Source organism: Oncorhynchus mykiss, chromosome 5 (genome assembly GCF_057628025.1).
Source record: "Oncorhynchus mykiss isolate SJ-2025 chromosome 5, ASM5762802v1, whole genome shotgun sequence".
Classification (NCBI taxonomy): Eukaryota; Metazoa; Chordata; class Actinopteri; order Salmoniformes; family Salmonidae; genus Oncorhynchus; species Oncorhynchus mykiss.
In genome coordinates, this window is record NC_143026.1 from 29202999 (window position 1) to 29215190 (window position 12192).

At 41.7% G+C, this 12192-nt stretch overlaps 1 protein-coding gene across 1 annotated transcript; it reads left to right on the forward strand.

Annotated features, from left to right (window-relative positions):
- The first annotated feature begins 99 nt into the window (after positions 1 to 99).
- Positions 100 to 7649, forward strand: zfand5b (zinc finger, AN1-type domain 5b). The gene is made up of 6 exons (XM_021602357.3): positions 100 to 337; positions 4898 to 5070; positions 5205 to 5310; positions 5491 to 5588; positions 5729 to 5857; positions 6030 to 7649. The coding sequence occupies exons 2-6, from the start codon at positions 4917 to 4919 to the stop codon at positions 6176 to 6178; spliced, it is 636 nt and encodes a 211-aa protein (XP_021458032.1). The 5' UTR covers positions 100 to 337; positions 4898 to 4916; the 3' UTR covers positions 6179 to 7649.
- Positions 7650 to 12192: the final 4543 nt, after the last annotated feature.

A 12192-nucleotide genomic window follows, 5' to 3' on the forward strand; every position in this document is an offset into this window, starting at 1 on the left:
ATCCGCAATAATTATTCAAAATGGTTACATTGTAGCTAATACTTCGGGTATGTGTTGCATACTGGTTACATATCAGCGACGACCGAAACTAGGTGCCCCCTACACTCCTGTCTTCCAATCAGAGGGTCGCTATTTTCCATGACGTGTGTTACCACTCGTACTAAAGAAGGCAAAAAAAAAATAAAACAGAAGCGGAAAACAGTCAGGAGCTTCTCTAGCGGGCGTACTTTTAGACGGAGCCCTTAGTATCTCAGGAAGGGGAACGGAGAGTCTGCCAGGACTTTTTGTACAGCGAACGACCAACTAACGTTACAGTGCAAAAACACTAGTTCTGACGGTAAGTTAAACTCCTTTACAAAATATTTTCCAGCGAACTAGCTTGCGCGTTATGAAAAGCAAAGTATTGTTGATGTTTAACGAACGTTACTGGCTGTTGTGTGGCTTTGAAAGGGCATCGATAACGGTAGCTAACGAGCTAGTTTTACCGTTAAAATACAACTTAAATTTGTTTAACTAGCTATTTAAACCTAGTTTCATTACTTTACGATTACACAATGAGGGTCAATAGCTAGCTAAATACAGATATGTACTTTTTTCCCAATAAATGATGGGTTAAGTTACGCTAGTTAACGTTAGCTGGCTGTTTATTTGGGGGGGGTCAAACAATTCTGTTTTTTTTATTACACCGCGGAAAACAATTGTTAGAAAGTAGGACTTATCGTCCAAAGGCTTCTCGTGAGCCAGCGCCGACCTAAAACGGCAACTATCTGATTCCGTATGCGTCGTCGTTAGCTAAGCTAGCTTGACTGTGATGTGGATCAACTCGAGGCCACCTGCTCAACCTTCGAATATTTTACATGATTAACGTCCCTAAAGTCTGTTTAAATTGACATCCGTTTTATTTGACTGTCGCTACAGATGTTTTGGTATACATCAATTACTGGAAGAACTACATTTGTTCATGTTGAATTGACAAAACGGGAACAAAAGGAAAAGACAAAGCGCTAACCTTCGCTAGCTAACGGTAATCGTCGTGACTTGTATGAACCACATTTCACTAGTTATCTTGCTGGATCATAGTAATTACTGCTGTATGATCATTTGTAGTTAGCTGAACATCTATCACGACGTTGTTTGGTAGTACAGTGATGGTAGGCTAACTTAGATGTCGGAATTACAATCTTCACTAGCTACGTAGCCTAGCGTGACTCAGTGGATTTAAAGAGCAATCGAGGCCTCTACTCCATCTGTACTGGTATTGCAGCGTCTGATTCGTTCCCCGGAACTGTTGTCCCAACTAGCTTGCCAGTCTGTGTGGGGGATTTATTAAATGTATAATTTTAGATCCATTGTAGTTTTGTATAACATTGTTAGTTGATTAATGGGGGGGGGCTCATCGGTATTGCAGACATCAAAATAAATGTGTTAAGAAGTGGGACTGTTGGCTTATAATGTAGCTACCTAGCAACACACGGGTTATTATATATGTGTAAGGCAAAGCCACCGCTCTTGTCAATACAATTCATGGCGTGTGTGTGGCATTGCAGCTTGTATGTAAACATTTACCATATCTCAGTCAAACCGTGAGCGCCCTACATACGTTTCTGTAGAAACAAATTACGAACGGACCCGTCTCACTGTGAGCAGGCGCTACGGTTTGGTGACGTAACCAAACTTTAGTGGGGCTTCCAGGGTTACCTATAAATAGCGTAGCGAGGTCGTGTGGGTGCGTTTTTGAGATCAGCCTGTCACATTGCACCCTTGTGACAGGCGAAAGCTAATACCCCGTCCATGCGAGTTTGGGGCAGCAAAGAGCACTGCAGTCAGCAGGCATACACGTGATGCGGCGATTGAAGTGCCTTTCTGGGGGAAACCTCTGACGCATTTCGCTAGAAAGCGTGGCATGGGCTTGTGAGTCTCCCCACCCCTGCGCGGCACTCCTCGGTTCCTAGAAGACTGATACAAGTGCCTCAACTTGCTTTTCGTTTTCTTCCATGAACAGACTAGTTGGCTACGGTTAAGCTAATGGAAACTGGCTACTTAATTTGGGGTATTTATCAACCTGCCTTAAGACTGTTACTGTACCACTATCTATCCCAGTTGTTTGTAGCTGATCAGAACGCTCTGGGTTGGGGAAAGGTTCACACACCACTGTTCATCTCTGGACATGATAGTGAGTGAAGCAACCAGAAGGACTGGTTGCTTCTTGCCAATGATTGAACACTGTTTTCACATCCCGCCATCTGTTTAGACCCCTGTCTTGTCTGTTGACGATAACCATGCAGGCAGCCACACATTTACTGTGATGAACTCACCGGTGATGCTATCAAGGTTTAAATTCTAACTGGGTCTAAACCCCAACTGATAAACATAGTGCTGAAAGAGTGACTGACAGATGGTGCTGAAATGAATGTTGTAAAAAATATATATATATATATATATAAAAACTGCCTACAGACAGCGAGGCTATTAAAACCCTGGGATTATCAAATCTCTGTTTAGAGAACATTCAATGTGCCTCCAAATAAACCCACTGTGAGCGAGTTGAGTTGAACCCGTAGATGGAGGACCCTAGTGCCCAGAAGCCTGCTTTAGCATGGGCAGCGCCATTGAGGACTCATCATTTTAAGTAATTAACTGAAGGAAATGACACTGAATTATACTCATGAGGAAACCTTCCATAACTACAGATTGCGGTAAATCGCCATCCTTTACTTACTACAATGTAATTGGAGATCAACAATGTCTGAAGTCGTGATGTGACGGAAGCAAGTAGAATTTTTAACAGACGCTAGTTTAGCTTGTTTTAACTTGGCTGGTACAGCTGGAGTCGGGCAGCACTCAACAGGAAACATACCAAATGACCTACCTATTCTTATTTGCCATAGTCTATTTTAATGAATGTATATGGTGCCAAAAGCTGTGCAGAATGTCTGACCATTTCTCTCACCTCTTCAATGTCGGATGATCATGGGCCTTTTGCAGCGGACACTCCATTGTCTGGCTTGTTTTAAAAGCTTACTTTCCCTTTTTCCCCCAATCATCATTCTATTTGAATGTGACTTGTTGGCTTAAGCATATAGCCTACTCTTTCATGATCAACCTTCAAATGAATGTAAGAAGCCATTAACTGAGTCAAAGTTTTATGTTTGTGAATAGCCTAAATAAAAACATGGTACAGTAATATTGACAGAGCGAGAACCATCTATTACAAAATTGATTAATCAAATGAGAAGTTTAAGCAAACATGCATTTCTGGCCTTCACCTGACCAAAGCTTTAGGAAAAACTAATTGTGTGCTGCTGGAAAATCCCTCCTTGCAAACCAAACAGTCAATTATATAGGCCTACACCAGGCTGTCAATAGCACTTCCAGTGCACGTTACTTGTACAAGTTAAACATATAAACAAATGTTTCTAATATTGTCGAAGGGTTTATTCATAGCCTTGAATTGAGCAAAGGGCATTGCATAAGCTCCTACAGCAGCGCTTTCGATAAGTGGTAATAAAACCCTTCTGCCTATTATTTTAGCCATATCTTGCTAAAAGGTTTCTGACAAGGAACACAAGCATTTTATATTTTTCTGGCTTTAACCACCTAGAGTCGATTGACGCACCGGTACGGACTACCAAATTCTCTGAAATTACATTGGAGGCAGCTTATGGTAGAGATGGACATTCAATTCTCTGGCAACAGCTCTGGTTGACATTCCTGCAGTCAGTATCCCAATTGCACGTTCCCTCAACTTGAGACATCGGTGGCATTGTGTTATGACACAACTGCACATTTTAGTGTGGCCTTTTATTGTCCCCAGCAAAAGGTGCACCTGTGTAATGATCATGCTGTTTAATCAGCTTCTTGATATGCCACACCTGTCAAGTGGATGGATTATCTTGAAACAAGGGACCAACACTTTACATGTTGCATTTTATATTTTTGTTTAGTGTGTCTCTGTCTAGAACTTTCTTGTATCTCCTAGATGTAAGCTAAACACTTAAACCTGGTTTCTTATGATTTGTTTTTGACTGTTTTGCCATTTATGAATGTGTCATGCAATGCATTTCTCTGGGCTATAGTAGTAGGCCAAATTCAATATTTTATTTATACCCAAAGGGGTCCTAAAAATCTAATTGCCAAACGATCCATAATATGACCATCTTAAAACAATAATTAATAGAGTTTGATTGGGGAGTGTTGAGTGAGTCTGAGCTCATCACGCAGTTCTCTTCTCGGCTAGCTTTTTGGAGAACACACCATTGATAGCTCGACGGACACCAAATGCTCTGTCAGTGTTGGCCTTTTCCTGCTTAAGAGAATTGTTTGTTTTCCTGCTTGAGAATGTGGCCGAAACAGTTCAGCCATGGCCATTCCAACAACGTTAGCGCCATTATCAGTTGTGATGCAGGATTCCAGACATCGCCCAACCCTACTTTATATCTGTTCAAACAAGACTCTAGGTGGCAGTGTGCATGCACCCTTTCAGGTTGTTTGCCAACGTAGTCTTAGTCTTAGTAGTGGTCGTAGTAGTAGTCTTAGTTCAAAGTCAAAAGGAAGATGGCCTCACTGGCGACGCTGTGCTCTGACGCCGTAATGGGACAATGGTCGGGTATATATGGTTACCTGAATTAAGTGGCAGGGATTTTTTTTTAATGGTGGCAAGCAGCTCAATGCTGCAGTGATTACAGGACTGCCCTGAGAATGCTGGAGTAGGCATATTGCTTCTTAGGTTGTGGGTTCAGTATCTTCTAATGGCAGAGGTCACATTAGCGTTCAGAAATCTGCATTTTCAAAACTCAAAAGCATAAAAAAAAACTTTTGACCAGCGTTTTTATATTGAAAGTGTTATTAAAAAATGTATTCCCATTTTCTAAGGAATCTCTATTTTAATTATGTCCAGGACAATTCAATCAGCAGAGATGGCACAGGAGACCAATCAGAGCCAAGCGCCCATGCTTTGTGCCACCGGCTGTGGTTTCTTTGGAAACCCCAGGACCAGTGGCATGTGCTCTGTCTGCTATAAGGACCACCTGACCAGACAGAACAATGGAGTGAGCCCCCTGAGTGCAATGGGTAAGATCTGCCTTTCCTCCATAATTGGTTTTGTTAATCTTTATCTGTTTGAGAAGCAGATGCCTTACAACTCCATGTTTTTGCAGTCAGTGTATTTTCTCTTAGTTAATCTAATCATGTATTGTTTCATTTAGGTGGCAGTGTGTCCAGTAGCCCCACAATGGAGACCTCGACCATCCAGAGAATTGAGGCATCCTTGAATAATGCTGCTGCTGCTGAAGCGGAGGCCGAAGCTGCCAGGTGAGGGTCTGTTGCTACTCTGAAATGACCATGGAAACCATTCTTTAAGACCAAGTATCACCAAATGACTCACTTCTCTCGCACCACGTTTGTTATATTGTTACATCTGAATGAGGTTGCTAGTATGAAGTGGATGATTTTTTTTAGCCTAATACACCTGTTCGCTTTCTCTCACTGTAGTGGGGCAGCAGCTCTTCCTGTTACCCAACAGATGACCGAGATGAGCATTTCCTGTGAAGAGGAAGGAGCGTCGCCTAGAGCAGAGCTTGCAGAACCTGGTGCGTGTCTGATTCATATGGGTGTTCAGTGCCTCATTGGGTGGGGGTCACGTGAGTGGTTACAGGCCTGTGATGGGAGGTGGTTGTGAATAGTCTCTGGGCTCTGTTGTTTTGATGTCTTATTTTTCTGGTCTTTCCAGTGGTCACTCAGCCCACCGCCTCAGCTTCCCCTCCTAGTGCTGCCGGCAGTGATGAATCCAAATCACCCGACTCCGCCAAACCGAAAAAGAACAGGTGCTTCATGTGCCGCAAGAAGGTTGGCCTTACAGGTGAGGACAAACAATCCAGTACTGCCTAACATTGTTGCTTATTCAGTCAGACCTCAGTCAAGACTATGGCTTATGTGCCTCTCTGTGATTGAGTATAGGATACACTGCGCAGAGGTGATATGAGCTGGGTCTATTAGTGTGACTGACTCACTGTGCCTTTTTGCTCTGTCAGGTTTTGACTGCCGCTGTGGGAACCTGTTCTGTGGACTCCACCGTTATTCAGACAAGCACAACTGCCCGTATGACTACAAAGCCGACGCCGCCGCCAAGATCCGCAAGGAGAACCCTGTGGTGGTGGCTGACAAGATCCAGAGAATATAAGACCTTCTCTCACTTTGACCTTGAACACTTGGAGTGATTGGCAAAAAAAAGGACTCGCGCTTGACCTGCGTTCTAAAGGACTAGTTTTTTTTGTTTTTTTTTACAGTATGGGGGGAATCCAGTTGTCTGCAATGCATGAACGATCACATTTTTCTTCTGTTTTCTGTCTGAGCTTACGATTTTACAAAAAATTAAAGACAAAAGAAGAACTAAAAAAAATCAGCAGACTAGGACACTCTTTTCCAGGGACGCCTGGACCTGGCTTAATTCTTAGTGTTTTTTGGGAATCTGATTGTTGTCAAGTAGGCGGTCTGATGTGTTGTGGTTGTCATGAGTTTACTACTTTGACTCTGTATTTATGAGATTTTTCTGAGGAGATGGGGGACGTTGTAGCCTATAAGACTGTTACAGCCCCGACCGGATCAGTCCATTTATATGTACTACCAGACATGTTTGTGTCTGTGCTGTATGGGGCCTCAATTCAGGGGAGACCCCCAAGCACATTCTCTATTGTGAGATCAGATGTGAAGAAGTGACTTTAACAAATGAAGTCTTTTATTTTTTTTATCACCTAAAGAACAACCTGTTCAAGATGCTTATGAAATGATCATCCAGTATGAATGGTGAAAGCGGCACTGACACTTGGAGGATGGATGTGTTCTGTTCCAGCCCTATAGGTTCTCATCAGATTCATCTGAATCAAACAGAATATCAGTGTACTCATACAAGCCTGCTCCACTGGTTCATTCTTCCTGCAATGTGTGCTGCACTAAAAACCATTGCTTAGGTTTACTTGTATCCGTTAAAGATGGGGTTTCTAAAAAGTATTTAGGTCTGATGCTGTGATGTAATGTGTATTTGAAGGGGAAACTTGGCGCTGCCTTTGTCTGGCTGGATGGGAGACTGGCGGAAGACCGTTCACTTCCTGCAATTGAGATCGGGTCATGTGACCCCAAACTGTTGTCATGTGACAGTGCTGATGCACATTCTGTGATCTTATTTGAGGATATGGGATGTTTTGCTTGGGTTGTTGTATCAATGACAAATAGCCTAAATTAACCAGATTGCTGAGGTTGGAAGGGTTAGGTCCACTAATCTTTTGATCAATATTTCCCAGAAAATGTGTGAATAATCAGAAATATATATTGTGTAGTGCGAATCACATGCTATGTATTAAACACATGTCTAATGTATGCCATTTGATGGATGGATGGTGGCTGAGTATTGTGTGCAAGTACCTGTGTTCCTCAGTAGTCAGAACTGATCCAGTGGACTTTTTTTGTGTGTCTGGCTGCTCAGCTCTAGTCTCTCGGTAGGGCTGTGAGATTTCACCTTTTTCATTTTAACCCTTTTTAGTTATGCAAGTTTGTACAAACCATCTTTATATTTATGTACCGCACATATAATCTTGTTACCCAACATTACAGCAAAATTGTACCATGTAAATAAAATTATGTACAGAGATATAGAATCATGTACTCTGGCAATTTATTTCACTCATATCGTGGCTTGAGAGTTACCTGTCTAACAGAACGCAGGGTGTTCTTTTAACTTCCTGTTGAATTGAGGGAAAGCTCGGTTTGTTTTGAGTCTCAACTGTTCTATTGAAAAAGTTTCTAGCTAGCTACCTTTTTTTGGGGTCCCGCGATGCGGTTTGTGTCAGCAGCGGTCTCAGCAACTAACTGTCCATGGATCCTGCCAACCAAGGATCTGGGGAACTGCTTGGCATAGCAGCTGGCCTAGCTGCCTATCAAGCTAGAGGGGTTTTCTTGACTTGAATGCCGCCTGCGACGGGATTATCCCTTGTAGCTGGGATAACGGATTGTCCCGGGTTTGTGTCTCTCTAGATCCCTGCTGTTTCAATCTTCCTTGTGACCTGCCCTTTCTGGAACTGCGAGGAGTAACAGTGTAGCCTACGTTGCTATATGACAAAGACCAAAGCCAGTGGGAGTACAGTTGAGGACTGTGATGTCTATCACCGGTGAATGATCTTTTAAACTAACAAAAATTGTTCTACAACCAGTTGTTACAACAAGAAAATGGCTTCAAGTGTTGTCTAAATACTGGTGGATTCAACTAATAAAAGAATGAACTACCTGAGGGGTACAGGACCCGAAGAGCAGTTTGCAGTTATCCCAGGGTCAGCTCAATGAGTTTAAACAAAACTGCAAGGTGACAGCAATCTGTAAGTCATTGAGAGAGGACTTCATTTCTGTATGTGAATCCATGATTACAATGACTGAGAAATCAGATTCTCGAGGGACAATCAAGGTGGAACAACATTGTTGGGGAAGGAATTGCAGAATCTCGACATAAGACCTGAATGGCGTCTAAAGACAAAGTGAGGGAAGTTATCTCAAAGAAACTGAAGATTGATCACAGGAAGATTTGAGGTTGAGCGCACCCACAGGACTGGAAAACCCATCACCAGCCCAGGTGACGGGCCCAGGTCGATAGTGGTCAAGTTCCTGAGGTTAAAGGACAAGACAGCTGTTCTGGAAAGTGCCAAGAACTTGAGAGGAACTTATATCTTCCTCAACGAGGACTATCCTGCAGCTGTGCGCCAGAAGAGGAAAGAACTTATCCCAGCCATGAAAGCTGCTAGAGCACTTGGTGACATTGCTTACATCCGCTATGACAGGCTCATTGTCCTCCCTCCCAAAAGCCTGGAATGGATGAGGGAGCCAAGCCTATAGGTTAGTAGCTTCAACCCAGCAGCACACGAACAAACTTACCAACACCAACTGATTAATCGACTGCTGAATGTTTCATTGCTTTGCTCTTTTCCATGTTATGTCTATCACTGGTAAGCTACCCAGGAAAGGGCTGAAAATAGCCCATATTGACAATAGATGTAGCCTTAGAAATAAGGTTCATGAAATCAATAACTTGCTAACATCAGATAACATTCATATATTAGCCATTTCTGAGATTAATTTAGATAATTCCTTTGTAGCAATCAATACAAGGATATAACATATATAAAAGATACAGGAATTCCTATGGGGAAGGCGTTGGTGTATATATTCAGAGCCATATCCCTGTAATGCTTACAGTATATCTCATGTCAATTGTTTTTGAAGTGTTGTGGCTGCAGGTTCACTTGCCTCATCTAAAGCCTATTCTTTTGGGGTCTTGCTATAGACCACAAAGTGCTAACAGTCAGTATATAAATCATGTGTGAAATGCTTGATAGTGTATGTGATGTAAACAGAGAGGTCTACTTTCTTGGGGAGCTGAATATTGACAGGTTTTCATCATGATGTCTGCTCAAGTGGAAGCTTTTCACTGTAACCAGTGACTGTAATCTGGTTCCGGTTATTAATCAACCTACCAGGGTGTTTACAAACACTACAGGAACAAGATCATCCACATGTATCAATCACATGTTTACTATTACTGTAGAACTTTGTTCTAAAGCTGTATCCGTACCCATTGGATGCAGTGATCACAATATAGTGGCTAAGTCCAGGAAAGCCAAAGTTCCAAAAGCCATTAATAAAATAGTGTGTAAGAGATCATACAAAAGATTTTGCTGTGACTCTTATGTGATGATGTTAAAATATTTGTAGGTCTGATGTGATTAATAAGGAGCATCCAGACACTGCACTTGAAGAATTTATGAAATTACTTCTTCCAATTATTGGTAAACATGCACCTGTTAAGAAACTGACTGTTAAAATTGTTAAGGCTGAAAGACGTGGCCAACGGAGTGGCTAATACGGCTGGCTGCACATCTGACTGGCTGACTTACTGCAAATTGACAAATCATGTGACTAAAGTCAACACAAAGAAGAAGAAACTGTATTAAGAAGCCAATATATATGATATAAAGAAAGATGGAAAAACACATTGGAATACTTTAAATGACATTATGAGCAGAAAGAGAAATTCAGCTCTGACTTTCATCAAATCAGGTGGCTTATTTATCACAAACCAACTTGATGTTGCCAATTATTTGAATGATTACTTCATTGGCAAAGTGTGCCAACTTAGGTAGGAAATGCCACCAACGAATAGTGTGCCATCGTACTCATGCATAAATAAACAAATAATTAAATAAAAGCATTGTAAGTTAGAATTTTTTAAGTTAGTGTGGTAAAGGTGGAAAAATTGTTATCGATCAATCATGACAAACCTCTTGGCATTGACAACTTAGGTGGAAAGCTACCGAGGAGGGAAGCTGACTCTATAGCCACTCCTATCTGTCATTCTTTAATCTGAGAAGGAAGTCAAATTCATTCCGCTACCCAAGAGTGGTAAAGCTGCCTTTGTTGGTTCTAAAAGCAGACCTATCAGCTTGCTGCCAACTCTTAGCAAACTGTTGGGGGAAAAATGGTGTTTAACCAAATACAATGCTATTTCTCTGTAAACAAATTAACAATAGACTTTCAGCATGCTAATAGAAAAGGGCATTCAACATGTACTGCACTGACACAAATGACATGATTGATTGAAAGAAATTGCTGAGAGGATTTCAGTGCAGCCTTTGATATTATTGACCACAACCTGTTGTTGAGAAAATGTATGTGTTATGGCTTTTCAACCTGGATTCAGAGCTATCTAATAGAACTGAGGGTTTTCTTTAATGGAAGCTTCTCTAATGTCAAACATGTAAAGTGTGGTGTACCGAAGAGCAGCGCTCTAGGTACTCTACTCTTTTCTATTTTTACCAATGACCTGCCACTAGAATTAAACAAAGCATGTGTGTCCTGAGGATTCAACCATATACATGTCAGCAACCACAGCTAACGAAGTCACTGACACCCGTAACAAGGAGTTACAGTCAATTTTGGAATGGGTGGCCAGTAATATACTCATCATGCACATATCTAAAAATTAAAAGCATTGTATTTGGTACAAACAGTTCTAGACCTCAGCTGAATCTGGTAATGAATGGTTGAACAAGTTGACGAGACAAAATTCATTGGTATTACCTTAGATTGTAAACTGTCATGGTCAGAACGTATAGATTCAATAGCTGTAAACATGGGGAGAGGTCTGACACCACACTACACAAAGCAAGTCCTGTAGGCTCTAGTTTTTATCTTATCTTGATTATTGTCCAGTCATATAGTCAAGTGCTGCAAAGAAAGACCTAGTTAAAATGCACCTGGCCCAGAACAGGATTTATTTTTTAATTTCCTAGGCAAGTCAGTTAAGAATTCTTATTTACAATGACAGCCTAGGAACAGTGGGTTAACTGCCTTGTTCAGAGGCAGAACGACAGATTTTTACCTTGTCAGCTCAGGGATTCAATCTAGCAACCTTTCGGGTTACAGGCCCAACGCTCTAACCACTAGGCCGCCCCAAATTGTTCTTGCTCTTCACAATCAGAGGGCTAATATTAATACTATGCATGCCACCCCCCCAACAGACATGCCACCAGGGGTCTTTTCACAGTCCCCAAGTCCAGAACAAATTTAAGGAAACATACAGTATTATATAGAGCCATGAGTGCATGGGACTCCCATCGCATATAGCGCCACTGAACAGCAAACCTGGTTTTAAAAAAACAATTAAAGCAACACCGCAAGGCACAAAGGCTCTGCCCCATGTGACCTGCTTGTTGTGTGTACGTACTGACATGTATGTGTAACGGATAGATGCGTGCACACATGCTGACACTACATGTTCATGTTTTAAATTGTAAAGTCTTTTATCTGTAATGTCTTTTTCGTTATGTGTCGGACCCCAGTAAGACTAGCTTTCGCCATTAGCGTCGGCTACTGGGGATGCAAAAAATATACAAAATGCCATCATCAGCTATTGTAACCCGTTTTCACATTGTGAGTCTTTAATACATGTTGTTGCAACATTGAAGGTGATTTATTTCCCTATGTCTCTGAGACTCCAATGTCTTATATTTGCTAGTATCACTATATAATTGCAGTGGCTTGCTACACTGCCATGCTATTTTAATATGACCATAGGGACAAAACCTACATGACTGATGTTCTTCCTCAGTGCTGTGACAACTGTGGCGGTTCTGCTTTTTTATAGTCTGTGTCTCT

Bases quoted from the DNA above. Each gene is read 5' to 3' on its own strand.
- zfand5b (XM_021602357.3), top strand. From the start codon at position 4,917: ATGGCACAGGAGACCAATCAGAGCCAAGCGCCCATGCTTTGTGCCACC. The intron at 5,071-5,204 runs GTAAGATCTGCC...TGTTTCATTTAG, and splicing joins GAGCCCCCTGAGTGCAATGG to GTGGCAGTGTGTCCAGTAGC. The intron at 5,589-5,728 runs GTGCGTGTCTGA...TGGTCTTTCCAG, and splicing joins AGCAGAGCTTGCAGAACCTG to TGGTCACTCAGCCCACCGCC.